The sequence below is a fragment of the Prinia subflava genome, chromosome 11, assembly GCF_021018805.1.
Source record: "Prinia subflava isolate CZ2003 ecotype Zambia chromosome 11, Cam_Psub_1.2, whole genome shotgun sequence".
In the NCBI taxonomy this organism is placed as follows: domain Eukaryota; kingdom Metazoa; phylum Chordata; class Aves; order Passeriformes; family Cisticolidae; genus Prinia; species Prinia subflava.
This window is the reverse complement of record NC_086257.1, coordinates 18,871,597-18,896,984: the sequence shown is the minus strand read 5'-3', so window position 1 is coordinate 18,896,984 and position 25,388 is coordinate 18,871,597. Positions and strand designations below refer to the sequence as shown.

At 44.0% G+C, this 25,388-nt stretch overlaps 3 protein-coding genes across 4 annotated transcripts in view; 2 read left to right on the top strand and 1 right to left on the bottom strand.

The window, feature by feature from the left end:
- MRPL47 (mitochondrial ribosomal protein L47) lies at positions 1–4,190 on the bottom strand. The gene is made up of 7 exons (XM_063408083.1): positions 4,039–4,190; positions 3,176–3,321; positions 2,551–2,611; positions 1,833–1,929; positions 1,104–1,234; positions 729–824; positions 1–303 (listed from the first exon to the last, which is right to left on the bottom strand). Exons 1-7 carry the CDS (start codon positions 4,122–4,124, stop codon positions 186–188), a joined length of 735 nt encoding a protein of 244 aa, XP_063264153.1. The 5' UTR covers positions 4,125–4,190; the 3' UTR covers positions 1–185.
- Positions 4,191–4,379: 189 nt separating this feature from the next.
- On the top strand, positions 4,380–8,638 carry NDUFB5 (NADH:ubiquinone oxidoreductase subunit B5). Its single transcript, XM_063408084.1, has 6 exons — positions 4,380–4,538; positions 4,995–5,083; positions 5,978–6,044; positions 6,718–6,779; positions 7,766–7,872; positions 8,403–8,638. The coding sequence occupies exons 1-6, from the start codon at positions 4,406–4,408 to the stop codon at positions 8,521–8,523; spliced, it is 579 nt and encodes a 192-aa protein (XP_063264154.1). The 5' UTR covers positions 4,380–4,405; the 3' UTR covers positions 8,524–8,638.
- A 2,107-nt stretch (positions 8,639–10,745) lies between these two features.
- The window catches only part of USP13 (ubiquitin specific peptidase 13), a 45,088-nt gene continuing 30,445 nt past the window's right edge, over positions 10,746–25,388 (top strand). Inside the window, exons 1-3 of one of the 2 annotated variants that reach the window (XM_063408178.1) lie at positions 10,746–11,079; positions 19,028–19,153; positions 23,085–23,145. In XM_063408178.1, coding sequence (XP_063264248.1) covers positions 10,927–11,079; positions 19,028–19,153; positions 23,085–23,145 — 340 coding nt within the window. In that variant the 5' untranslated portion in view covers positions 10,746–10,926. The remainder of the gene's footprint in view (positions 11,080–19,027; positions 19,154–23,084; positions 23,146–25,388) is intronic. The other variant, XM_063408177.1, reaches the window with a different exon arrangement.

Sequence of the window (25,388 nt, the reverse complement as noted above, 5' to 3'; positions counted from 1 at the left end):
TTTGAGTTAGGCACCAAAGCTGCTTTTTAATTCCAGATCACAAGTTTAATTAAAGTCCAATGTGGTATTAAAACAAAAAGACATGGAGGCTCTCTGGAATGCTCCGTGGAGTTGTTTGTGGTTCCAGAACATGATTCATGTTCCACAGACACTTGACCAACTGCTTGCAGTGCTCTTCCAGCACGTTACTGGCTCTGGGATTTCACAGCAATGTCAGGGAACTTCCTTTCCAAGACCTTCTGCCTCGTCCTCTCCAGGCTTTGCTGCCTTGCCCTTTTCCGTAAGGCTTTTTCAATTCTGAGTCTGAAACAGAGAAGTTGGTGTGGTTCATTTCCAGGCAGTTGTGACCACTGGAATGAGCTCCCTCCAATCAGATAGAGGCCCTCAGTGATTAACAACTTCAGTATTCATTTGCTTTTGATATGTAAAAAAGCCTGCAAAGTAATATTTTTACTCTGCTTCTGAATTCTACAGAATTTCAGCCTCTAGGAGGACTTTTGATAGTCTGCATTTGAAGTTGCTTTTACAGTGCCACTGCATAACCTGTACCTTAGTAACTAGGGTGGGAACAGAAAAAAAAGAAACAGAGCAAGCTGTAATTTTTAAAAGCCTCATTTTCAGTCTAGTAGCTGAAAAACAAAATACTGCAGCTATGTTTTCCTTTTGAAGTGGAATAAGGATACCAACAGATCAGAAGATAACTTTCAATGTCAAAATAATCTTTTTACCTGATGAAGTGATTCACGTGAGGTAAGTAGTAGAATCTCTTCTTTTTGTGTTTTTTGTTCAAGTGCCATGGTATTGGCCATTCCTTGTAACTGTACCTGTTGGAGAGAGATAAAAATGCTTACAGAATGTACACATTGCCTTAGTTCTAGGATTTGACCAATTTCTCTTGATTTCAAGTACAGTAATAAAATAGTCTGGGAGAGCACACAATTTGTGTGTGGGTATTTCTTTCCAGCTCTTGCTGGCTTGGTTTGTAACTGTACCTCTGGTGTGCTGTACAGTCTATGCATCCTTCCTTGAACAGATCAGGATTTTCTGGGAGAGAGACACATCACAAGAAAAATTCACCCATTAAAAGAGAAGGATTTCCATACCAGAAGGTGCGTCCCAGGAAGTCCTGTCTCCACTCGCCAGGGACTGGCTTTTCATGGCCCGTTTGTAAAAGCCTCAAAGCAATTTCTCTTTCTCTGACAACCAAGTCTATATTTTTCATAGATGTTTCTACCTGGAAATCATAAAAACGTTTCAGGATGCACCAATAAAAAACAGTGCTGAAAATTTAAAACATCTCCAAGACTTAAGACAAAATTTAAAGGAAACACAAAGGTAAAATGTGCTGGAGTTCGATCATGAGTTCTCTCTCAGCAGGCCCTGTGTACTAGAACAGTAAGGAATGGGTACTTCAAAAACCTAATTTGAGAGCAGGACAGATATGAAATAACTGCCAGTTATTTAATAATACTTGATTAAAGACCAGCTGGGTAGTGCATAAAGCCAGATCCAATGCTGATGCACAAGTATGGGAAGCTCTGAGGCAGAGGTCAGAAGGAAGGAGGAGAAGCAAACAGAAGATTTGCTTGTGGTTTGTACTGGCTGTTGGTTATTTTAGTTTTCACTGGAGTCTGGTCACAGTCACAGTAATGCCCACTGCACAATGAGAAAGCTGCCTTGACCAAATTAGGACTTGAGCAGTTAGTGCATACACTAAAATCAAGGAAATAATGTAAAACAGTTAAAAAAAGTTCTTTAACAAGTTTACAAACTCTTAATCTTTCAGCAATTTTACTAAGAATTATAGTTACTATGTAGTATGAACAAATTACCTTTTCTAATCGTTCTGGACTTGGCATAGGCTTGCGCTGTCGTTTGGATTCTTGCTCTAAAGTTAAGAGCATGTTCTTTTCTTTCAGCAGGACATACCTAGAGCAGAAAGCACAGTAATTCAAAAATAACTTTGGGATAGCTAAGCAGTTATTCACTTATTACTTGTAATCCCAGATCCTGCTGGCTTCACTTATAGAAACAAAAGAGGAGAATGAGGGAGACAGGTTTACTTAGTCTGGAATAAAGAGGGCGTAGGAGGGAAGAGTTTAAGTTGTCTTCCACTACTGAACAGAGCCAGATTCTTCTTACATGTACACAGGAAAAGGACAAGACAAAGCAAGGAAAAAGCTGTTCATGGCAATGACTGAGTTCAGCCTGAAGTGGCAATGCAACCTTCAGCTTCAGACAAAATCAGAATACCCTGATGGACCCCACCAGAAGGCACTGACAACCAAGTCTGTCCAGCTCAAACAACCCCCACAGGGTTTGTACCAAACCTGAGCCCTCTGAATCAGACACAACTGTCCCACAGCCACCTGCAGTGCAGCTTCTGTGAGAGCAGGGCCAGGACTGGGGCTCTTCCAAGCCCAGATGTGGCTGGAGCCTGCAGTCTGTGGCAGACTAAAGTTACTGGACATAAATTCACCAGCCACATTTTATTAAAAAGTGCAGAGCTGCTCTGAAAGAAGAGAAGCTTCTTCACTAAAACTTACTTACCAAAGTTTGTGCAAGTCTTCACTACTCTTGCCCCTTAGCTGCTTTATATTCCATGAGTCCCCTGTCAAAGATAAAAAACCACCACTAATTTAATGGAACAAAGTTCTCTTATTCTGGAAAAAAAAGTGCTTCTATTAGGCCCAGCTGACACAACAGGATTAAGATCACTTTTAAAATACTACTGCTTAGACAGCCACCCTTGAGCATATTCAGCTTTGTTTTTAAAACACAATACAGAAAAGCAATTACACGTAGTGTTTATTTGTGTTTGCAAAAGGCTGGGAATACAGAAAGCTGTCAGCAGAATCTTTACACTGAACTAGTTTTCTTCATAGTATTTCTATTTCACCAAAGCACATCTCTTCTGTGATACACTCACTTCAGAGCGAGGCAGAGGATTTACAGCAGAACATTTTGCTGTAAATTTTGCATAGCAAATTGCTATTTGCTTTCATAAACACTGAATGCAGATAGCACAAATGAACAGACATAAAGATGCATAAGTGGATGTATGTATACACAGAAAAATAAGTTTTATGTGGCTATGAATGCTCCCTATGACGGAAAAATACCAGGTCAGATTTCGGCTCAAAGATCACTGTCAGAAATACTAAATGTAACTCACCAGACTTTACACTTTTTTCCCCCCAGTTTCCTGGATCATCAAAAAACTCCTCCAGACCTCTCCGAGAAACAGTTGTGTGCAGGAACTTCACCTGATAAAGGGTTTCAATTTTTGGTAGGTTCTTGTGGTACAGATTCAGTGCCACCCTGCATAAAAGTTAAAAAGAAAACTGTGTATGATAAAAAAAAATATTCTGCTAAAAGAGAATGTTTGTTTCATTCACAAAGGCACAGGTCCTACAGACAGACCACAGCCTGCAGGGAAAAAGCAGGATTTTTTGGTTAGTCACAAAAATGTCATCTTCTGTCTGTTTTCTCCTCCCCCTCATCTCATCTATTTATCAATTTTCTCCACTTAGAGATAAATAGCAATTTAAAAATTAAGGAATAAATTTGAGCTATGCTGTACAAGAGTACATCATGGAATCACAGGACTTTTAGCATTGGAAGGGCCCTCTGGAGATCATCCAGTCCCAGCCCCGTGCCAAAGCAGGGTCACCTGGAGAAGGTGACAGAACACATCCAGGTGGGTTTGGGGTGTCCTCAGACAGGGAGAATCCACGGCCTCCCCCGGGGCCCTAATGGCAAAAGCTGTGGACACACGGGAAGGCGCAAAACCCACCCGTGCTGGAAGCACCAGCACAATGACTGCAGGGTTCTTACAGGCACAGGGAACAGCTTCGTGCCACCCTTACACGCTGCCTGCAGCCCCACACCACCCTGCAGCCCTCAGGCTGGCGGTGCCGGGACACACGGACACCGGGACACACGGACACCCCCCTCCCGCCAAAGGCTCTCCTTCCTCCCGGGAACCGCGCCCGCCCCTCCGTGCCTGAGCCCGAGTTCCCTCGGCGCAGTGCGTACCCGGGAGGGCCCGGCCGAGCCCGGGGCAGTCGGAGTGCGGCCGTCAGGCTCCGGCCCAGCGCGGCCATGGCCGCGGCCGCCGCCATCGCCTCACGCCCTCCCACAGCGCCGGGGGCACGGGGCGGGAGCAGCTGCCCTTTCCAAAGATGGCGCCGGCCCGGCCTCACCCCGCGCTCTCCCACTGTACATAGACCATAGGAAAAGCTCTGCCCTTTTCCAATATGGCCCCCGCGCGGCTTCACCTCCATGCCCTCCCGCCGCGCCGGGGGCACGGGGAAGGCTTTGCCCTTTCCCAAGATGGCGATCGGCGGCTTCACCCCGCGGTGGGAAGCGGCGCTGCCCGCCCCGCCCCGTGCCAGTCCCAGCCATGGCGGCCATGAGCCGGGTGCTGCGGGCGGCCGCGGCCTGGGCGGCGCGGCGGGCGGGCAGTGCCGGGACCGCCGGGATCACCGGGACCACCGGGACCACCGGGATCGCCCCCCGCCTCCCCGGCATCCTCGGTACGGCCCCGGCGGGGGAGCGGCGGGCCGAGGGCGGCGGGGGCGAGGTGACCTTGCGGAGCGGGGCAGAGGTGCCCTCCCGGAGGCCGCGGAGGGCCAGGGCTGAGCAGGTGCAGTGTTGTGGCCCCGTTTCTACGGAAAACTACCGGGTTTGGGTAAAAAGTGGATGGAAAGGGGCGGGAGGCCGACCCTGCTGGCGTTCTGATTGTCCATTTATTTGGCCCTGTATGGTGACATTCACTGATTCACGTGTTGGTGCTTACAGGTAGACACAGTAGTCTATAGTTAGAAGAAAAATAGGCTAATGCTAACAAACTATGAATTTACTTCAGGCGAACTGCAGAAAACTCAGCCGCTGTTGCACACTCTTTTTTTCTTTCCCCCCGTATTTTTGACCTTGTCCTGACATAAGCACCAATGGGGTACAAAACCATAATTCTCTGGTTCAATTTTCAGTTCCTGTACGACACAGTGGTGACCATGGGAAGAGAATGTTTATCATCAAGGCAACAAGTTTTTATGATGCACGATTTCTGAGGTTGTTGGTGAGTTAAAAATCAAATGTATTGCATTCAGTGTAATGCATCAGTTGCAAATGGTGTAAGAGTGTCTAAAATACATTTTCCTCTGTTGTTTATGCGATAGCATCTAAAATGTGGTTGGCACTATTTACCTAAACAGGGATTTCAGGTCCTCTTCGTGCATTTTTTGGTCATATGCTGTAAAATCAGGGCCAGATGAAGTTCAAAGACTGGCTATATAGCAAAGGTTGTGATAGGTACTTAAATTACTGCTGTAGTAGCATTCTTAAATTACATATCTGTGTTCATATAAGCAGTGACCCACAAATGCTTTCTACTCCATCCTCCTTTTTGAAACATATCAGTTACTCTTCTGCAGGGTTTGCCTTCACTTACCTCCACCACTAACAACAGAGGTGAGATTTAGGAAGCCTGACCTGAATTTGACCCCTCCAAAGTCAGGTTTTGGATAAATCCTATTATAAGCAGCAACAGTCAATTTGATACAACTCCCTTGATGTGATCAGGACTCTATATCTGCCTTCCACACCTACAGAGCCCACAGTGGTTGCATTGGTGTTGGATTATTGCTTTTTTGGCAGTGCCTCGTTGCAGCTCAGTGCTGGAGCCTGTCATGCCAAGATGCTGAGGCAGATTTCAGGGACGTGTTGCTGTTTGCTGCTGCACAGACTGACCTGAACGGGCTCATGGGCTGACACAGCATCACTTTTGTGTGTTCTGGTTCATTAATCACCTCATTGCAAACAGCAGTATTTACATACAACATCCCTTTCCAACCTAGGAATGCAAATCTAAGACTTATTGGCTGTTCCACTATTTTCAGGTATTTTCAGACATCACATGAATTTTGTCAGGGTTCTGAGTTGCCCATACTGACTGTTTTTATGCCCTCTACAGAGATTTTATATATTCCTGACGGGAATACCAGTGGCCGTGCTCTTAACATACATCAACGTCATTATTGGTGAGTGCAAAGCAAAGCACAGTCAGAGTTATTAAATGGGAATTCAGCATGCTGGATAGAGAAAAAGGACTCTTTTAGGGCTCTCTCTTTGGAAGACATGGAATAGGCCTAACAAATATAGTAATATTGTATAAGGACATAGAAGATGTATATTTGGTTTAGTTGTTGCTTTTTTAAAAAAGGTTTCTCACATTAAAAAAAAAAAATCCCTCTTTTGGCAGTCTTTCAAACATCAGTGAAGTTCAGTAATTTGCTTTAACAAGACTGCAACTCTGGCTTTTTATCTAGCAAAGACGCCAAACTTCTGCTTGGCAATACATGTGTTACATCAACTGCTGTAATGATATGTAATTAATTCAACAGAGAAATCAGGAAAAGGCCATGCTTTCAGCTCCTGTACTTTAAAGGGCATTTCTGTGGACTTGATCCAAGTTGTTTCTTCCGTATAGCTGCTAATTTTACCCTTTTGGTGTGTAACTTAAAATCTGTGAGTAGATACTTGCAGTGTGTCTGCAAAAATTGCAAGTTCAGTTTGTCTGAACAGAGCTCACACTGAGGGATTTAGTATTCTCTGTGTGGGATAATGATCTTTTCCATATCTGAAAGGCAGAGTATAAGGTAGCTTTGGAAAATAATCACAGAGTTAAATATTCCTCCCCTCCTTTATTGTCAGGTGAAGCTGAACTTGCAGAGATTCCTGAAGGTTATGTTCCAGAGCACTGGGAATACTACAAAGTGAGTGCAACATGTAAAAGGGTGGGCATGTTATGGACAGCCTTTCTCTCAATGATACTTTTGGGAGTAAAATGTGTGGAGTATGGTGATGTCTGTCAGTGTAGTAAAACTCAAATAGTGCAGTTTTGATTTTAGTAAACTTTTTTGTGGCTTTATGGAATAGTAAAAGGCTGTAGAAATCTGTTTATTGACACAAGCAGATGCAAATGCTCTGTATGCACTAAACTGCTGAAGCTGTATTCCAAGAATTTTTCTATAATATTCCTAAATAGTAAGAAAAGTCCTCTGCATTCATAGCATGCAGGTTTTGTCTTTAATTTTTTTACAATGTCTTAAGAAACTGGAGTTTAAAGTGACATTTCTTTCTTTTGTGTTGTTTGCCAGTATTGTTTTAAAGTCCAATATCACATACACTTTTGGATCTAGAATTAAAGATTTTTATAGTGACAAACTCAAGGTTGTATGGTTTCAATTTAATTGTATTTTCTTAAAATTAGTCCCTGGCTTCTTGCTGCAAGCACTGTTTTGTTTCTGATAGAAAGTAATTGAATTCAGCAATATAATTGTGACTGTTTCAACTCATTTAGACTTTTGTTCCTAGTGAAATGCCCTCTGTGTGAAGCAAAATTTTGAAATGTTGCTGATTACAGTAAGGTTTGGAGTCCACTTCTGTGATTACTGTGGCAGTTTAAGGAATTTCAACAGAAAGAAAATAAATTATATCTTCCTTTAAATTTTAGTTTTGCTATAGAACAGTCATCTGCAGGTTATCTTGGCATTAAGAATTGCAAAAGAAATAGGACTTTTTAGGGTTCTGATCTCACAAGCAGTTGTGCATGTTTGTAACTTTACTGTTATGATTTGAATGGCAGCACTCATGATGTCCATGACATCTTTTCAGGACTGTGGTTATACAAAGTTATTGGGTTTTGATGACATTTCTACTTGGAAATTGCACAAATAATCTCTGCTGTTGTGTTTTCCAGCACCCCATAACCCGCTGGATAGCTCGTTACATGCTTGACCCCCCTGAGAAGAACTATGAGAAGGACATGGCCCTGCTGGATGTGGAAGTGAGGAAATCTGAACTGAGGTGTGTGTTATACTTGAGGGGGTTAAAATCCTGATCTGTACTGTAGCTGACTCTGATTTTGCATGACATACTGAGCTGGATGCTGACATAAAGTGCTTTCATGTGTCCCCTGAGTGCTGCCAGAGTGGGAGTCACAGTATCTGTTGTCACTGCTCTCTCAGGATTCAGGTTACCAGAACAATCCAAGGGCAAGGGGTCTTCAAAACATTTTGTATTTTTAAAGGTGTAGCTCTGTCTTCCTGAGTCAGCAAATGGAGCTCTTTTTGCCCCTGCTAATGCTCACAGCTTAGAGAAGAACCTGTGACAAAACTTCCAGTATTTTTATTACTCCTTTGTGGAATGACTTGCTGAAAAAAAAAAAAGCCAAAAAAAAACCAAAATAGAAAGATGTAATAGCTCATGTTTTAGTTGAACCCTTCATATTTTGGTCCTAACTATGTTTCAGTAGTATTTATAAACCACTGATGCTAAAGTCATTGTTTTGTCAGTAATGCTCAACATCAACAAACTTCATGTTGCCTTTTTTTCAGGTTGCTGGAGCTGGAGGCACGCAGACTGATGAGACACCGGGGAGATGGACCTTGGTACCATTACGAAACGCCTGACAAAAATCTTGTTGATAATTCTATGAAATCCACACCTGACAATTAAATAATTTTTGGGCAGTGTGCAAGGTCTTAAATGCATACTGACAAATTGTGATTGTGCTATGGAACAGACATCCTGCTGTTTGCTGATGGAAATGAATAAACAGTGTTTGTGTTGATTCCAGTATCTTGAAAGACGCTGTGTGGCAGTTAAGCTCATACAGCTATTAAAGCTGTTAATCAGTGAAAATGCTTTATGTCAATTGCCAACAATCACTGCTTTCCTTCAGAACATATGTGCATGAAACAAGCTGGTAATACTAGTTTTCATTTTTAGTATTTATAGTTTTAAGTGAAAGATACAAGAAGCTAAGGGTTTTTTCTTTCTCAGTGCTTTGGGTCAGGTAATTGGTGGGAGATGAACTAAGAAAGGAAACTACCTTTACACATACCTGCTATGCATTTTCAGGACTGTACAACTGCTTTTCTACACCACTTTTGGCAACTCTTTAGGGAACAGGAAGAGTTCTCTCATCACCTGGCAGGATTTTGCCACTAGAGGGATGTGTTTCCTCAGGTTCTACAGGCCATGGTACTCTTAAATTTCTCAAGACTGAAGGAAAGTGCCTCTTACACAGTTTGTGACTCTAAATTGTCTGTCCATATTCAAAATCCTCACTTTTAAAAGGAAATAAGCCCAAACCCTTTACTAAACCCACATCAGCTAGTGATTTGAAACTTAAAACTCTGTTATTTTTTTTTTTTACATTAGGCAACACTGCATGAACTATTTTGAGCAAAAACTGCCTTATATGCTGTTTCCTGGCACTGCCAAACATTAGAAAGACATTGATTTTCTATCAGTGCTTTGCTTGTCCTTTTTGTTAGAATCAATCTTTCAGGTTAGATGGCTCATATGTCTTAGGCTCTCATTGTTTATAAATGCTGAGCTATTCATAAGAGAAGCCATTAAAAAAGCTCAAAGTCTCCTCAGGTAAAATAAATCTGTCTGACCCCGTATTAGTGTTTTTTATCCAGCATCCAATGATGCTCACAAGTCTGATGTAATGTCTGTTTTTCAGTAACTCTAAAACCACTCCATGGACATTACATTCTGCCCTCAGTGTTTCACATTGTTCCCAACACTTGATTTTTCAGTAGTAAAGATTGCTGAGAACAGACAGTGCTGCTCTGCTCACCCTCACAGCCTGCTCATAGCTGGGTACAAACATTTTTCAATTCTGTTTTTATTTTCCTAGAACCACCTTTTGAAACTTTTATTTCTGAGGTAAAAGGTGGTTCTAGCAAAAGTCACATCACCTTGGAAGTGCTCAATGAATCCTTGGCTAGATTGTGGGTGATGCGTGGAAGGCAATTCATCTGCTCTGTGCATCTTCATTTTAAATAGACTGGCAATTTCTTTAATGCTGTTGCTGCCAGGTGTATGTAGTGGTTATTAGATACTGCTTGAAAACAATAGCAATATTTTTTTCCTACAAAGTTCACTCTTATTTCTCGTTTCCCTGACATCATTCTTTCAAAGCAAAGAGCAAAGAGAAACACAGCAAGGGCCAAAAAAGGGCATTTTAAAGTAAAGGTACTGCCCGTGAAGCCATAAAATTTGGGGTTGGCTGCTGGCACTGCCACAGGCATCTCGGGCATCCCAGGCTGGGTGTTCCTGCCCAGTATCCCCCACACTGACCTGCTCCTCTTGGCCGTGGGGACATCCCACCCGTCAGCATTGCCCCGGTGGGACCATGGGAGACACTGCACCGTGGCACTGGGCAATGAGAATGAAAACAGGAGATTTCTGACTTGTGTGTATTTTATACAAACATACATACATATATACATATATACACATATACATATATACACATATACACATACACACATATTAACATATATATATATACATAGACATATACATATATACACATAGACATATACATATATACACACACACATATATATACACATATACATATATATACACATATATGTACACATACACACACACAAATATGTAAATACATGCATACACACACATATGTATATATATGTAGTCTTCAAAAGCTTAAAAATAAATAAGAGAGCGTATAAAAGAGTATTACCGGTCAGAGGGAACCCTGCCCCGGGCTGGCCGGGGACACCGGGTGCGAAGTCTCCGTCCCCCCGCGGGCGCGCAGGTTTCGGGGTGGGGCGCGGGGGCTCGGCGCGAATCCCGCCCCGCCGCCCTGCCCCTGGCCCGCCCCCGCCGGGACCCCCGGGTGCCGCCGCCGCAGCTGGTGCGGCCGCCGCTGCCATTGGATTAAAAATAGCATCTTCCCTCCCCCTGCCCTCCCTGGGGCCCGGCTCCCGCCGCCGCCCTGCCCCGGGCCCGGCTCCCGCCGCCTCCATCGCCCGCGCAGAGCGGCTCGGCGGGGCGGGCGGGCGGCGGGGAGGGCAGGGAAGGGAGGGAAGGAGGATGCAGCGGGCCGCGCTCTTCCGCGGCGGCGATGCGCAGATGGCCGCCGGGGACCTGGGCGAGCTGCTCGTCCCCTACATGCCCACGATCCGGGTGCCCAAGTCAGGGGATCGGGTCTACAAGACGGAATGTGCCTTCTCCTACGACTCGCCCGTGAGTGCAGCGAACCACCCCCGGCTGCCTCCGCGCCCCCGCCCGCCGCGGCCCCTTCCCCTCCCCGCCGCAGCCCCTCGCCCCCTCCCCGGGCCGCTGCGTCCCCCCCAGGCTCCAGGATCACCCCGCTCCGTTCCCCCCGCGGCCCCCCGGCCCTCCCGGGGCTCCGCACGCCCGGGTCGCGGCTGCGGTCGCGGCGCTCCCCGCACATCGCTGCCGGCTCGCCCGCGGCAGCGCCGCTCCTCCCTGCGTTTGTTTGTTTATTTTCCTCCTTCAAGGCGCTCTCGAGTGCTTGCTCGCACACGGGGATTTTGTGGTTTCGGGGAAACTTCCCCGCTTGCTCTGGTTGTCGGGGTCTGTCTGCCCCGCTTTGCTTTCACACCGCGGTAGTATAAAAGGGAGGGGAATGGCCTTGTCGTTGGTGTATCTTGGCGAGCAGATGTCAATTATTTTGCTTTCCCGCTGCCTCGGTGCTCATTCTATTCAAAATCCTCAGAGAAGGCTTCCAAGGCAAAGGCTCGTCCTGAAAATCAGCGTGAAAGTTCCCCTGAAACACTTTCTCCCGCAGGGTTTCACTTACATCACTGAACTTCAATGAACTTGCAGCATTTCCCCACCAGCTTGGTTCGTTTGCTGTTAGATGAATGGCTCACGTGCAGTAAACTTTCTGTGGTGTTATTTCTGTGGTGTCGCACAAAACATCCCCCAGATCCACAGATTGCCTGTGTTCCATGGCAGATCTGGGGCCTGACTTAATCTTTAACTCTGCTGCTAATATTGGAAGCCTTTAAAATGGGCAGTGCATCGTAAGAAACAGGTGCTTAGAAATTAGACCTTTTCAAAGGAGGTTGAGAATTTTATTAAAAGTTGCTTCTCCACAGGGAACTAAGGTTTCCCAAAGGTGATTGAGCACTATATGTTGATGTTAACGTCAGTTGTAGCAATCGAAGGAAGCTCATTACATTACAGAATATTCATTGAAAGATACATTTCAGACACATTTTTGGAATCCTTTATCCCCTTCCATTTGATAATTCCCTCTCTCTCTGATAATTCCTTTTAATACAGAAAATCAGGCTTGGTTTTAAAGGTGACTCAGCTGTCTGGTGTTCGTCATGTCTTGTTGAACAGAGGTTATTTTTACCCACACTCTTCAGATCTCAAGTGTCACCCAGCAGCCCTGACTGTCCTGGGAGTTGGGCTGATTAGAACTGCCAAATCGGACTCCACCGCAGAGGCGATAATTGCATTATATACTTAAGAAGGTTTTGGCGGGGGAAAATCAATATACCACATTCTTTCCTTCAGATTTCGGCTTGGCTGAACGCATGGTTGATGTTTTCAGTAACACTTTCAGGCTTCTTGGATATTATGGTTTATAAAAAGTTTCTGTTAACAAGTAGGAAGGGATATGAAATACTGCTGCAGATTAAAAAACAATCACCACCCCCTACAACAAGCCCAAATGAACACAGCAAAAGCTGTGTTTAACTAAACAGTATGTTTGAACAAAATGTAAAACATTTGAGCCAAACTTAACAGAAACTATGGATAAAAGTAGCTAAAGGAGTGGGAAGCAGCATATGTGATTTTTTTTTTTTCACCTAAAAGATTTTTCATCCTTTAACATTATTGGGAAGAGATTTCAGATTTAGGAAAATGTTGCCCTCCAATGTAAAAACTTCTCATTTAAATTGTGTTATGGGCATTTACTGGGCAAAAGTCTTGGCTGAACTTATGCAGTACCAGTGAAAATAAAAGCAGTTTATTTTCAATTATTTCTTATTTATTATCAGTTTCTGTTGTTTCTCACAGCTTTTCAGCCCATACCACTTATCTGCTTAGCTGAGTGAAAGATTTGCTTCCGATTTTATCTTAAATTCCCATATAATCCAACAGATCCTTGGATATTGTTTGTAGGATGGAGATTGTAAAGGGTGTATGTGATGTGTGCTTTCTAGGGTAAAACACTGTCATTTACAAATTGAAAATAGCAAAGCTGTGTTTTTGCAGTTTTTCTTTCAGAAGGGAAGTGAAAGGATGCAGACAGGTTGTTTCTTGGCTAAAGGGAGATGTTTATGTTTTGTAGTAGGTTGATTTTATGTATTATTTTCTTAGGTTATCGATGTATTACCTAAGTGAGCCTCTTCCTCTTGAGACACCTGCTTCTTTTTGAAAGAAGATGTTGTCCCTGTTATAATGTTCAAAAATTTTAAAAAACATGCTCTTGGTTTTGCGAAAATTCCAGATTTTTTTTTGCTGGAGGAGTTTTTTTTCCCTTGTAGGAATATTTCTCAGTATTTCCTCACATCTCCTTGTTTTGCCATTTTAAAATATGCTCCTTGCTACAGTTTAACTTCAGCGTGTCATGTCATACCTGATCATGCAGCAGCTCTACAGCCAAGTGTCTTTAGCTGTATCAATTGTATATTAATCCTTTTTCTGTAAGGATGTGTTGTGATCTCTAGAATACACTGAAAACCATCAGACCTATGAGTGTTAGGGTACAGAGCAATGTTATTATTGTAGAGAGAGATGCTGCATCAAATTTGCAAGGACCAAGCAGAGTGGGATGGTCAAAATCAGAGCTTTTCCTGTCAGGAGGTGCCAAAGAAAAGGAGATACTAGGAGTGGGTAGCTCCCTCTTCTCCTTCCAGCCGTGCAAAGCTTAACGTGGCAGTGAGATGTGGCTTTTGCAGCCCTGTTGGTCACTCTCAGTTGTGTCATCTTGTCTGGGTTTGAGTCGTGCATGTTCCAGTGGGTATAGGCAGCCTCACTGATTGTTCTCAAAACGGGTTGAGGTTCCTTTTCCATGAGCTTTAAGTCTTCCTTGGATGAAGATCTGAGAACAGTGTCACCTTTGTGCTACAGTGAGAGTTGCTAGCTGAGAGACTTCAGAAGTGGGAGCTAGAAGTGGCTATTTAGTGTATTTTTTCTATGTGGATTAACTGTATCATAATGATCTTGTCAGAAAGGTGGTATTGTTAGAAATATAAACAGATGAGAAATTCATGTCCTTAGATTTGGTTTGCTGCCAACAGAACATACTAGGGTTGTTCCTTGGAAAGCTGGCAGGAATAGGAGGCAAATTTCTTTGCACTTAAGAGACCCAGTGACACTTTTTAGTTTGCTTGGCTCATAAGATGAGAAAATATGCTGTTTATGATTTACATTTTAATTACTTTTTCAAGATTTTTTTTATATCTTCTAGAAAAACTGTGGTTCTATGATGAGGGCTCCTGCTCCATTTAGCCATTCCTTTGTACAGGAATTGAGCAGAGAAGGCAGGCTGCCTACAAAACACAAGCCTGGCCTAGTGTGGAGTATTGCTTTCTCCAGACACTGGCCCAGCAGCTGTGGGAGCCAAGTACTTCCCTGCAACTTGGCTGACAAAGCCCTGCGCCTCTCATTATTCACATGTGAGGGGCAGTCATGCCTCCTGGTGACTTTTTCCACATCTCCAACACTGTGCTGTATGTTTCTTCTCTCCTGTTTTGTCCGTGACTTCTCTTCATCTTTGGATGGATGAGCCTGACTTTGTGTTCAGTAGAATGCAGAAGATATGAGGGTTGTATTAATAATCTTTTGTTGTACTATTAACTTTTTAGAAGGATAATACTCAGCTTTGGAAATTACACCTTTTACTGTGAACCTGGTCTGAAAAACCTCAGATAATTTATCACAGAATTGTAGAGTCACAGAATGTGCTGAGTTGGAAGAGACCCATGAGGATCACAGAGTCCAACTCCTGGCCCTGCATAGGACACCCCAACAATCCTACCATGTCCCTGAGAGCATTGTCCAAATGCTTCTTGAGCCCTGTCAGGCTTGGTGCTGTGACCATTTCCCTGTTCCAGTGTTCAACCACCCTCTGGGTGAGAAACCTTTCCCTAATGTCCAACCTAAACCTCCCCTGACCCAGCTCCGTGCCATTCCCTCAGCTCCTGCCACTGGCTGTGAGAGTGACACATCCTGGGGAGAGACAGCAGCTGGAAAAGGGATACAAACTGGAGTATAAAAAGGGTTTAAATGTGAGCTGTGGGTGCTGCACATGGATGTGCTCTGAAACCTTCCCCACGAAGGGCATTGGGGACAGCCCCGGCACAGCTCATGGGCCTGACACGGTGACAGGACCAGGCAGGCTGGCTCTGTAGAGTGCAGGACTGTGTTTGTTTGAGCAGCTGGAAGTTTGGCTTTCCTCTGCTGGAAACCTTGCTGCTGACAACAGCTTCCTTTGTGAATCTTGCTGACTTCATTTCTGAGGCTCGGGAACTCTGTAATGATTATGTTGGGACAAGTCCCAAAGTCTGAGCTGAGCTGATGCTCTGCTGTTTGTTGTGCAGCTGAGACTGAAATCCTTGAGAGCCTGGAGTGTGTAATGGATATTGGTGATTGTGTTGCAGAAAACATTCTAGAAATAAGCACATCCTGTCTGGTTCCTTTGGTCAATATTCCTTGAGGAAAATCAGAAATTCACTGAGGCTTGTGTCTGTGAGGGGTAGGCTTGGATATTGTTTCTATTGATGGAATGAGAGCAGCAGAGAAGAAAAAGAGGACTGAGCACACCAAGACAAAGGGAATACTCCAGATGAGGATTTCAGCTTAGCTGCAAAATGACCCCCAGTTACTGAGGCAGTAAATTGATTGGTGGTGGGTGATCAGCTGGAAAGTCAGAGCAGTGTGGGACTGTTTTTTGACAGGGAACTACCAAAGCTGCAACATGGGCAGGTGTTCTGCTGGCTGGAAGTGCACCAGGACACTCAACTGGTTCACATCAGTTAACTCACTGTCTCCTGAAGTTGGAGAATGGTAACAGCAGCAGAAGATGTGCCTGCAGTGGTTGGCACATGAGAAATAACTGGTGCTTGGTAGAACAAGCAGTGTGTATGTGCACTGTGCATTTCCTTGGGATTGATTTAAATTTGGATCTTAGTAGCCTTTTCCTCTTTGTGTGCCACTGACCATCCTGTTATCCAGAGTGGTGATGGACTGGAATATTGTGGGTAGCAGAGAGACCTGAATTCTGAGGTACCCACAGTGTCAGAGGATAGATACAGAGATGCAGATGAATGGACACTGTTAGAGCTCTGCTGAAACGCTGTGGAACCATAAATTTTCCTCTCTACTCCTCTCCCCAGCTTTTCTTTTCTGGAAGTACAGCACTGTTTCTGTGACCAGCAGAGCTGTACAGCCAGGGTTCTGCACAGAGCAAATCCCCACAGCTGAGGTGTTGTGGAGGCAGTGCACGTGGCACTGCTGGGGCTGCAGTGCTGGGGCTGCAGTGCTGGGGCTGCAGTGCTGGGCTGCAGTGCTGGGCTGCAGTGCTGGGCTACAGTGCTGGGGCTGCAGTGCTGGGCTGCAGTGCTGGGCTGCAGTGCTGGGGCTGCAGTGCTGGGGCTGCAGTGCTGGGCTGCAGTGCTGGGGCTGCAGTGCTGGGCTGCAGTGCTGGGGCTGCAGTGCTGGGCTGCAGTGCTGGGCTGCAGTGCTGGGGCTGCAGTGCTGGGCTGCAGTGCTGGGGCTGCAGTGCTGGGCTGCAGCCTGGCATCAGCCATGGTGGATCTCAGGCACCTCTGCCAGGGGCTCACAGCCTGCACCTGGATAAACTGACCCCAGACAGTGCTGATGGATGGGTGGAAGTTCTCTATTGCTGGTTGCAGGTTAGAAGTACTGCCAGCCCAGCATTAGCTTTGCCATTGTGTTTGCTCACTCACTGTGAAGCCTTGATCCTGCCTGTGCATGTGGCTTGTCCAAGACACTGCTTTGGAATTCATATGTGCTGCTCTGGAGGCCACCTGTGATGTATCCATGGGTGTGAGCAGTCAATCCATCTCTTGGAGTGGAGGTTTGGGTTTGGTTTAGTGGCTGACTGGCCCACACAGCTTTTTTCTTCCCAGGAAATGTTCTAAGTGCTGTACTGGATTGGCCTTGTCCATGTGCCCATTTAGGAGCTACAGCAGAGGTACTAGAAATCTTTGTTAAGCAATTGTGAATTAATTTGTTTGTAGGTAATTATCCAGTGCCATCCAGTGCTTTTGTAAAGGAAGAGCAGGGGAGGGATTTTCTATTTCACTTCAAATCAACAGTCCAGTTACTGGAAGCCCTGTAATTTATTTCCTACTTCCACGTCCTTTGTCCTTTCTCTCCCCAACCCAGCTCTTCCTTTCCCAGTTCCTCAGATAAACTGTCTTCCTCCAGCATAAGCCTTCACACATATCTAAAATGAGTATCAATAGTAGAGATTTACATGCCACAGATGATGTAAAATATCATTCCTTCCAGAACTGTTTGTCTGCTCAGTTTGTCTGTCAGCACAAAGTTTGTCTTATATCACAGTCAAATGTTTTTTGTGCACCAAACAGAGGCCTAATCCTTTGCTCAGCCATCTACAAAGGTGTCTTTTTCACACAGGCTTCTGTTTTACTTTGACCTTTTGGGCTTTTGAACAGTCTGTCCACTTCTTTCCAAGCTGTGGGAGAGAACACTCTTCCTGTGTTCTCTTGGAGAAACAACTGTTTTGTTAGTAACCACAACCAACTTACTCAGACTCTACATTTAGCTCCTATACTGAAAGTGTCAGATTGTTGTCATAGGCTGCCTGAGAAATGGCTCAGTGGTCTCTTGGATTCCCTCCAGAAAAAGAGAGAATGATCTCCACGAAAACAAAACTTTAAACAAAGTTCTTGAGACCCTAGAGTGACAACACTGTGTGTTTTTATTTAGACTGGGTACTTTCAGGATCCTCTTGTAGAGGACACATCCATGACTTTCTCACAGAAAGGGGTAACACAGAAGGATTTGGAATGAAGGATAGAAGAGCAGGCGGCATGTATGTGTCTAATATGACTTGTTTCTGGAGATAATGATCCTTACTTTCATATATATATTTTTATAATAATTTATTTCTGAGGTGCCTATGAATGAGTGTAGTTCATGTTGTTCTTTGGGGAATTTACCACAAGATGTTCTGTGCAATCCATATCACAAACACGCTCACAACAGAAGGAAGGTCACAGAACTTCTGAAAGGCTCAATCTTTGTTAGCACCACCTACTCAAAACAGTATATGTTAGAGAGCTTGAAAATATTGATCCAACACCAATGAGCAGAGGACTGAAAGTCCACCTGGCAGTCTGATGTAGGAGAGATCTTAGAGCAGTGCTAAAATTGAACAAGACCCTGGTAACAGTCAGCACCAACAGCCAGCTTTAGGGGGAGCAAAACGTGATGCCAAGTTATGTTACTGAAATGTCATCATTTGTGGTCAGCACCAGGAGTATGTATCTCTATATTCCCTTTGTAATGCCTTTGTCTTGAAGCTCAGTAGTTGCATGAATGGAGAGGCTCCCTGATAGATACTGAAGAATGCACACAAAACACTTGCCAAGTTTTTGTTACCCAGTTTTAAGGGCTGTGAGGTCACTTGAGATCTTTTTTTCTCAGACAAGATTGTGATCAATTGTGGACACTGTGGCAGAGTCCCTGGACCATCAGCTCTTCTGTGCTTCTGGTTTGGAATGATATTCTTGCAATCAAATGCCCACGAGAAATTCTGCTATTTCAAATAAATGCTCGTGCTTATTTCTGTGCTTTACACATTTCTATGCCTGTGAACCTCTGTGGGTTGGGCACTCAAGTGGAATTTTTCAAGACTAACTTCTACACTTCCAATTTGGACGCTCACTAATCTGCACTTGCAAAGTAACTTGTTTCAAAGAGTTTCTGTAGGCTGTGGGATGATGTGTTATGATGGGGAAGTTTCTTAGAGGACTGATAGTGTAAGCACTGTAATATGCTATGAAAACCATATTTTAAGTGCATGCCTGATAACAGAAAGGGTCTGCAATTCTTGTGGGTTTTTTTTGTTTTGTTTTTTTTTCCCTGTGTGCTGGGTCCTTGCTGTCCTGCTCCGTTCCTTCCCTGCTGTAACTGTTTGTGTCATTCCTTGCAGGACTCAGAAGGAGGTCTCTATGTGTGCATGAACACGTTTCTGGGATTTGGAAGGGAGCACATCGAAAGGCATTACAGGAAGACAGGACAGTGTGTCTACCTGCACCTGAAACGCCACGTGACAGAGGTGAGACTGGTGGCTCCCCAGAGAACCACCCCAGCAGTTCTCGTGTCCCTCGTGCTTATTTGGGGAATGCATTTCAGACAGACCAGGTCCTGAGTGTCTGAAATGCACACGCTCAGATTTGGGGCTGCAGATCAAATCCAGGTGCTTGATCCCAACCAATCCTATAGCTTCAGTTCGGAGATGAACCAAAAGCCCTTAAAGGCAGCTCCTTCCTGACTTTCACTGATGTTTTTCACTTCTCAGTTCTGTGTAGCACATACATTTTGTCTGCATGTTATGTGCACACTGTGCATAGCTAAATACTTTTCTGAAACCTGCCTTTCAAGTGTGCAGTTACTGGGTTTGGCTTAGATTTGGCTGGAAGCTGCTGAGAACTATTTTTCCTATGAGGTTTTACCCCAGGGTGACAGGACTACTTTTCATCCTAAGATTCCTGTACAGTTAAACCCTGACCTGGCCTGGGATCTTAAGCTTAGCTTAAATTAATTCTAGAGACACACACTGCCCCTCATTTAGCCTTTCCCCACACATGGCTGTGCACATACAACCTCATGTTCACTGCTCTTCCCTACCATCACTGCATATCAGCAGTCACTTGTAACCTGTGCTGTGTAACCTCTGTTTGGCTGGGGTTTGTCTGGCATCTTTAAAAGATTCTTAATTACTTCTGACCTGAGCTATGTGGAGGGCACTGGGTTTGCTTATAGCTCACTCTCCCATAAGCTCTTCTCTATTGGCAAGTTAGAGGGCTTAAAATAGCTGCTTGGAGTGGGTTATAGTCCTTGTTTCTCATTCTACAGCAATGCTTCCCTGGGTGATGGAGGCCTTGAGTTATGTAAAGTGCCCTGACCACTTACCTTATTTCCAGTAGAGGACTGTTCATATTTTATCAGAATTGCAGTGAGGTGGATTGCATTTCTTCCAGGATGAGATGGTAAATTATGTTCTTATACTTTAGAATTGTCTTTTCTTCTAAAGGCAATATCAACACTTCACTCTGATAACTGAGTTTTTGCAGAGCCTACTCTGGTTTTAGCAATGGTTCTTCTGACTGAATCTAACACTCCTGAAAGATGCTGTGTAGGGGCAGGTGGGCAGAAATCCTGTCAGCTTTCCTTGTATATAACTTTCTTCCAGTAAGTTAAGGTAAACTGGGGTTAAAATGAGGCTCAGAAAATCCTTTCCTGGTAAAGATTAGGCTGAAGAACTCCAAAATAGAGAAACAAATATCCCAGCTGTTGTTTGGTGTTGCAAACCCCTTTGATTGAAGACGTTCAGTGGTTCCTGTTTTTCTCTGTGTGAATCATGATGTAGCAGAGGGGCTGGCTCTGTGCAGGAAGGTGGCAAGGCACTGGTTCTGTGGGTCATGTGGCAGGAAACAGGGTTTGACTATACAGTGCAGGTGAGTATTGCATCATCTAATAGGGCTCATAGCCAGGATTCCTCATTTATTAGCTCTGGATTTCTTTTTTTTGCCATGACTATTTGCTTCTTAAGTGCTACCCGTGTTTTCCTTTGAGCAATGTGAAACACCAAGTGTTTTATGAAGTGTCTGGCACATGCTCCATTGTGGTTTTGGTTTTGGAAGCCAAGCTTTTAACGGTGTAGGATACAGTAAAGCCAAAGGCATTGGATGTGCTATCTTAAGATTCTTATAGTGAGGCTGCTATTCCTGCCCGTGGTTCCCTTGGCATCATCCTTGCAGAATGCACTGCATTGCTGCAGAAATCCTGGGTTGCTTCCCAAGATGTTTGGGATAAATGTCAGTTGTGTATCTTGTCACAATTCAATTAGAAAATAAGGGTCACATCTTCAGCCTGCTGGCTCAAGTGGAGCTGGAGCATCTGCCCAGAGGCATCTGCTGAATCATCAGAGATGGGCACAAGTGTAAGTTGTGGAGCACCCTCTGGGAAAATTCGTAGCTAAATAAAGGAAATTGATTTCTTATTTTTCCTTTTCCACAGAGTTATATTCTTCAGAATTTTTAAATCAGCCTCTTTCCTGTAGTTTTATACAACTGCCTGGGTGTTACTCATTTCCAGGCAGAGCTTTAGCCTGGTGCTGTAGTGATACCTCAGCCCTGTTGAAAACAGTGGGCAGAGAAGCACAAAGATTTCCTGCAGGGATAGATTTCTGGATGTTATCCAGGGATGATGGGATGATAAAAAGTGAGAGACAGCAGAGAGACAGGCTGCACTGTCACCTTGTCCAAGGAGCATCACAAATGAAATTTAATGCCACTGCTGATGCCTCGTGTCACTCCCGTTTGTTGGGTGTGTCATGTCTGTTAGAAACAAAAATGGGTTTGTGAATGGAGAATGTTTTCAGTGATTTCTGACAAGGTAAGAAAAGACTGTCAGGTTGTGGGTGTTTCACGAGTAGTAAGCATCTTCGATTCTGATGTGTTTGTATTTAGAAAAACCGAACTGAAATCATTGCCAGCCTGAGTTAAATATAAACACTCCATGTGAATTCTTTCTCTTTGAAATCTCTGGCCTTAATGACTTTCACAATAACACACTTGGTGACATAAGAATTCAATTGGAGCTTCCTAGTATCAAAAAACCCATTTTTTTTAGTTCTGGATATATAGTCCTTGGAGAATGTGTAATTTATTCCTAATGTGTTTGCAACTGGGTTATGTCGTTTCTTGCTACTAAAAAAGATTTAAAATAGATTCCTGGCTACTTCTTTCCCACTTGTTAAATTCCAGCAGCATTAAAGAAAGAAATGTTTTGTATGTAATTTTCAGTTCATTGAGGAATTTTAATTTTTATTTTAACTGCTGGAGTTGCAACCCTGACTTTTCCCTAGGGCTTTTCTATGTGGATAATGGATTCTGTTCTTAAATGCAGCCAAGGGGTGTTTGTCAGCATCTGCTCTTTCTAAGAATGGAAAATTTTCCTGTGATGCATAAGACCTCCCTGATGATTAAAGCAGTTTGCCTAAGCCAAAGCTTTATTTACATGGTGTAGGGAACCACCCAAAATATGTGACCCTCTTGCCTGTGAAGGGGCAGAGGCGAACATGAACTTTCCCTGTGGGCTGACGGGTTCTTGGCTGGTTTCTCTCCACCTGTTGTATCCCAATATTATTATTAAAAAAAAAAAAAAAGAAAGTTGCCTAACAACCTTGCCAGCTACACTAACATTACACACTACATCATGCATCATGTTGGCACCAAATAGCCACAGAGGCTTTTTTGATTTAATTTGATTTAATGGTGCAGTTCAATAAACAGCTTAAGGAGTGAGTGCATTGACTTTGACATTTCCTGGTTAGTTGTGTTTTCCCTTGTAGTCTGAGGTATTCTGGACTGGAAGAGTAGTGAAACTTAATCTCATTTGGAAGTTACTGTTTTCTGCTGTGGTGCTTAAATTAAAGAATACGATAAAATGCCCCACTAAACAATTGCTTGGGTGTTATTGAGTTTCCCCTGCACTTTCTAATATTTAGGAAACATGGTGGTAATTTGGATTAATGGAAGCAGGTGTAGATCCTGATGGAAAGGGCATTTTTTTCAGGATAGAAGAAAACGAACCCAACGAACAGATCAAAGCAAAGTGGTCCTACTGCAATTAGCTATGAAGGGTGGAATCCTTTATGCAGATAAAAGCCTTTTCTTCTCTCTAACTCAGCTTTAGTCATTAAGAAATGCTGTTGGGGATCTAGTGGAGGGAGGTTTGAGAGGTGCTGGTGTCCCTGTCTTGGTGACAGCCTCTGATCAAAGCCAGCAAGCCGAGAGTGAAGGACTCAGGTGGAGGCTCCCCAGTCCGTGGGGTGGTGGGCAGTGATTGCTCCCCTGTCAGAAGGGAGCAGAGAGCATTTGCATTCCTGCTCATCAGGGGCTCTGATTTGATAGGAGGGGTTAATGCAGATTTGCTGTTGACTCACTTGATGGATTTTTAATTGTCTCTTTCTCTCTTTCCAGAAGGTACCGGGAGCATCTGGTGGAGCTTTACCAAAAAGGAGGAATGCTAAGCTATTTTTAGGTATTGTGAGCAGCTGCTTTCACACAGTCCTTTCCTGACCCTGTCTGCATGTGGACTTGGGTTCTGCCCACCATTGTGTCTGCCTTTGGGGCTCCTTTTGGGTTTTCTTTTCCTGCTGTTTGTTTTGGTTTTCTTTTTAGCTTTTGGTTCTAGATTTTAAAGCTTTCTAGGCAATTAAATAATTCTTAACCATTTTGGTGCATATTGAGAGATGTGTGCATCTATACATGAAACATTTTAATGTAAAATAGATCCTCAACTACTCTGAAGCAGCCTAGGCTTTGAAAGACACTTTTTTACTAATTCTGTCTGTTCTCTCTGTAATTTCCACAAAGCACTCTTTTATTAGAATGTTGATCCATACTTAATGTTTAGATAGATTAGGGCCTCAGTGTGGCTCTGTTCTGCTCAGCAGCTGGTCATGGGAAGGGTTGTTACCATTTTAAAGTTGTCACACAGGTAAATGTTCTTCAGTGATGTTGTGGTCTCTCCTGTAAAGAATGCAACTGCCCATACATCATGAGCATCTCTAATTCTGTTATATCCACAGTTCTATTCCCTTGCTTCATGGAAAGCAGTTTTCTTACCATGCCCATATCATCCAAAATCCATTTATTCAGATTACCCAGAAAACCTGAGGGACTCATAAATATGGATGAGGAGAATGTGATGAAAAGCCTGTATTCTCTCTTCTCCCACAGCTTGTGGTATTTCTCCGGTTCATCTATTATTTATTGTCTCTGTATTAATAGTGAATAGTGAATTTCTCTTCAGGTAACGAAAAGGTGAAATGTTTTCTTTACAATTGCCAGCTCTTATGGCTAAAGAGAAGCAATAGAATTACCTTCTGTTGGAATTGCTTTGATCTGTGGAATGTGTCCCTAAGAGGCCTCTGCAGATTGTGATTGATTAAGCTGTTGTTATTAATGTAAGTAAGTCTTGCAAGGAGGGCTGAGAAAGAAAAAAAGACTGAAAATGAGCCATCAAAAAGTTAAACTTGTAGGAAGAAACTGTTACATTGCAGATATTGCTCTAAATGCCATTTGCTGCCAGTTTACATTGAAAATCATGATTGTCACTGGATGCTTATAAAATGATTGGTTCAGAAACAAAGCTGGCTGCAGTGCAGCAGTGCTTGTTAGCAGTGTGAGTGTAAATACGAAGCACATTCAAATTTTGTCCTTGCTGGACTTCTGCATACACCTGAAGGCTCCTGCCACTGAGGTGTGCCAGAGCACAGGGTACTGGCAGTGTGTCTGATGTGCCACGTTGAAATCCTCAAATTCCACCCTTGTGCATGAGCATTTTGTTCCCTCTGAGTAGGTCTTGAGTAGCAGTTCCAAGGGAACTCCTGAGAGCAGTGCAGTTTCACTGGGGTGGGTTTAGGGCATGGATCTGTCAGTGTTTAATCCAGCACTTCTGGAATCTAATGCACTTTTGAAAATGTGTCTCATCTGGTCTGTTCTGCTGCAGTCTTCACTGCAGCCCCTGCTGGCTGGGAGTAAACTGGTATCAAGTCTGCTCTGTTCCTGGAGGTGGTACTTCCATGCTTCCAGATGCTTTGTGTCCACTTCTTTGGATCAGCAGATGTTACTGGTTTTGGCCGTGCTTAAAGCAAAGAGTAAATCCTGTCCTTGTTCATAGCTGAGGAAACAAAAGCACAGAGATGTAGCTGATTTGATCATTTTGCATGTGACAGCAGCAGAAGTGGTGAGCAGAATTTGATGTCTTACCTCTTAATCCATTGGTTCAGAACTGCTGATCTCATCTAAACAGGTTGTTTTAGTTCTGCCTTTCTTGCTGTGACCTTGGGCACCTATCACAGAATGGTTGGGGTTGGAAGGGACCTCTGGAGATCATCAAGTCCAATCCCCTGCTGGAGCAGGTTCATGTAGAACAGGCTGCACACGATCTATCAGCATATTTTTAATATCTCCGGAGAAGGACACTCCATGAGCTCTCCTGGCAGCCTATTCCAGTGCTCTGTCACCCTCAAAGTAAGGAAGCTTTTCCTCATATTTAGATGTAACTTCCAGTGTTTCATTTTGTGCCTGTTGTGCCTTGTCCTGTCACTGGGCACTGCTGGAGAGAATCTGGCCCCATCCTCCTGACACCTGCCCTTAAGATATTTGTGTGCACTGAGAAGATCCTCTCTCAGTCTCTTTTCCAGGCTGAACAGGCCCAGCTTGTCCCCATAAGAGAGATGCCTCAGCCCCCTGATTATCTTGGAGCCCTCCAGTGGA

Coding starts and splice junctions, on each gene's coding strand:
- MRPL47 (XM_063408083.1), bottom strand. CDS start 4,124: ATGGCGGCGGCCGCGGCCATGGCCGCGCTGGGCCGGAGCCTGACGGCC. Junction 3,322..4,038: donor GCTCGGCCGGGCCCTCCCGG/GTACGCACTGCG, acceptor ACTTTTATGCAG/GGTGGCACTGAATCTGTACC. Junction 2,612..3,175: donor GGAAAAAAGTGTAAAGTCTG/GTGAGTTACATT, acceptor TATCTTTGACAG/GGGACTCATGGAATATAAAG.
- NDUFB5 (XM_063408084.1), top strand. CDS start 4,406: ATGGCGGCCATGAGCCGGGTGCTGCGGGCGGCCGCGGCCTGGGCGGCG. Junction 5,084..5,977: donor CACGATTTCTGAGGTTGTTG/GTGAGTTAAAAA, acceptor TGCCCTCTACAG/AGATTTTATATATTCCTGAC. Junction 7,873..8,402: donor GTGAGGAAATCTGAACTGAG/GTGTGTGTTATA, acceptor CCTTTTTTTCAG/GTTGCTGGAGCTGGAGGCAC.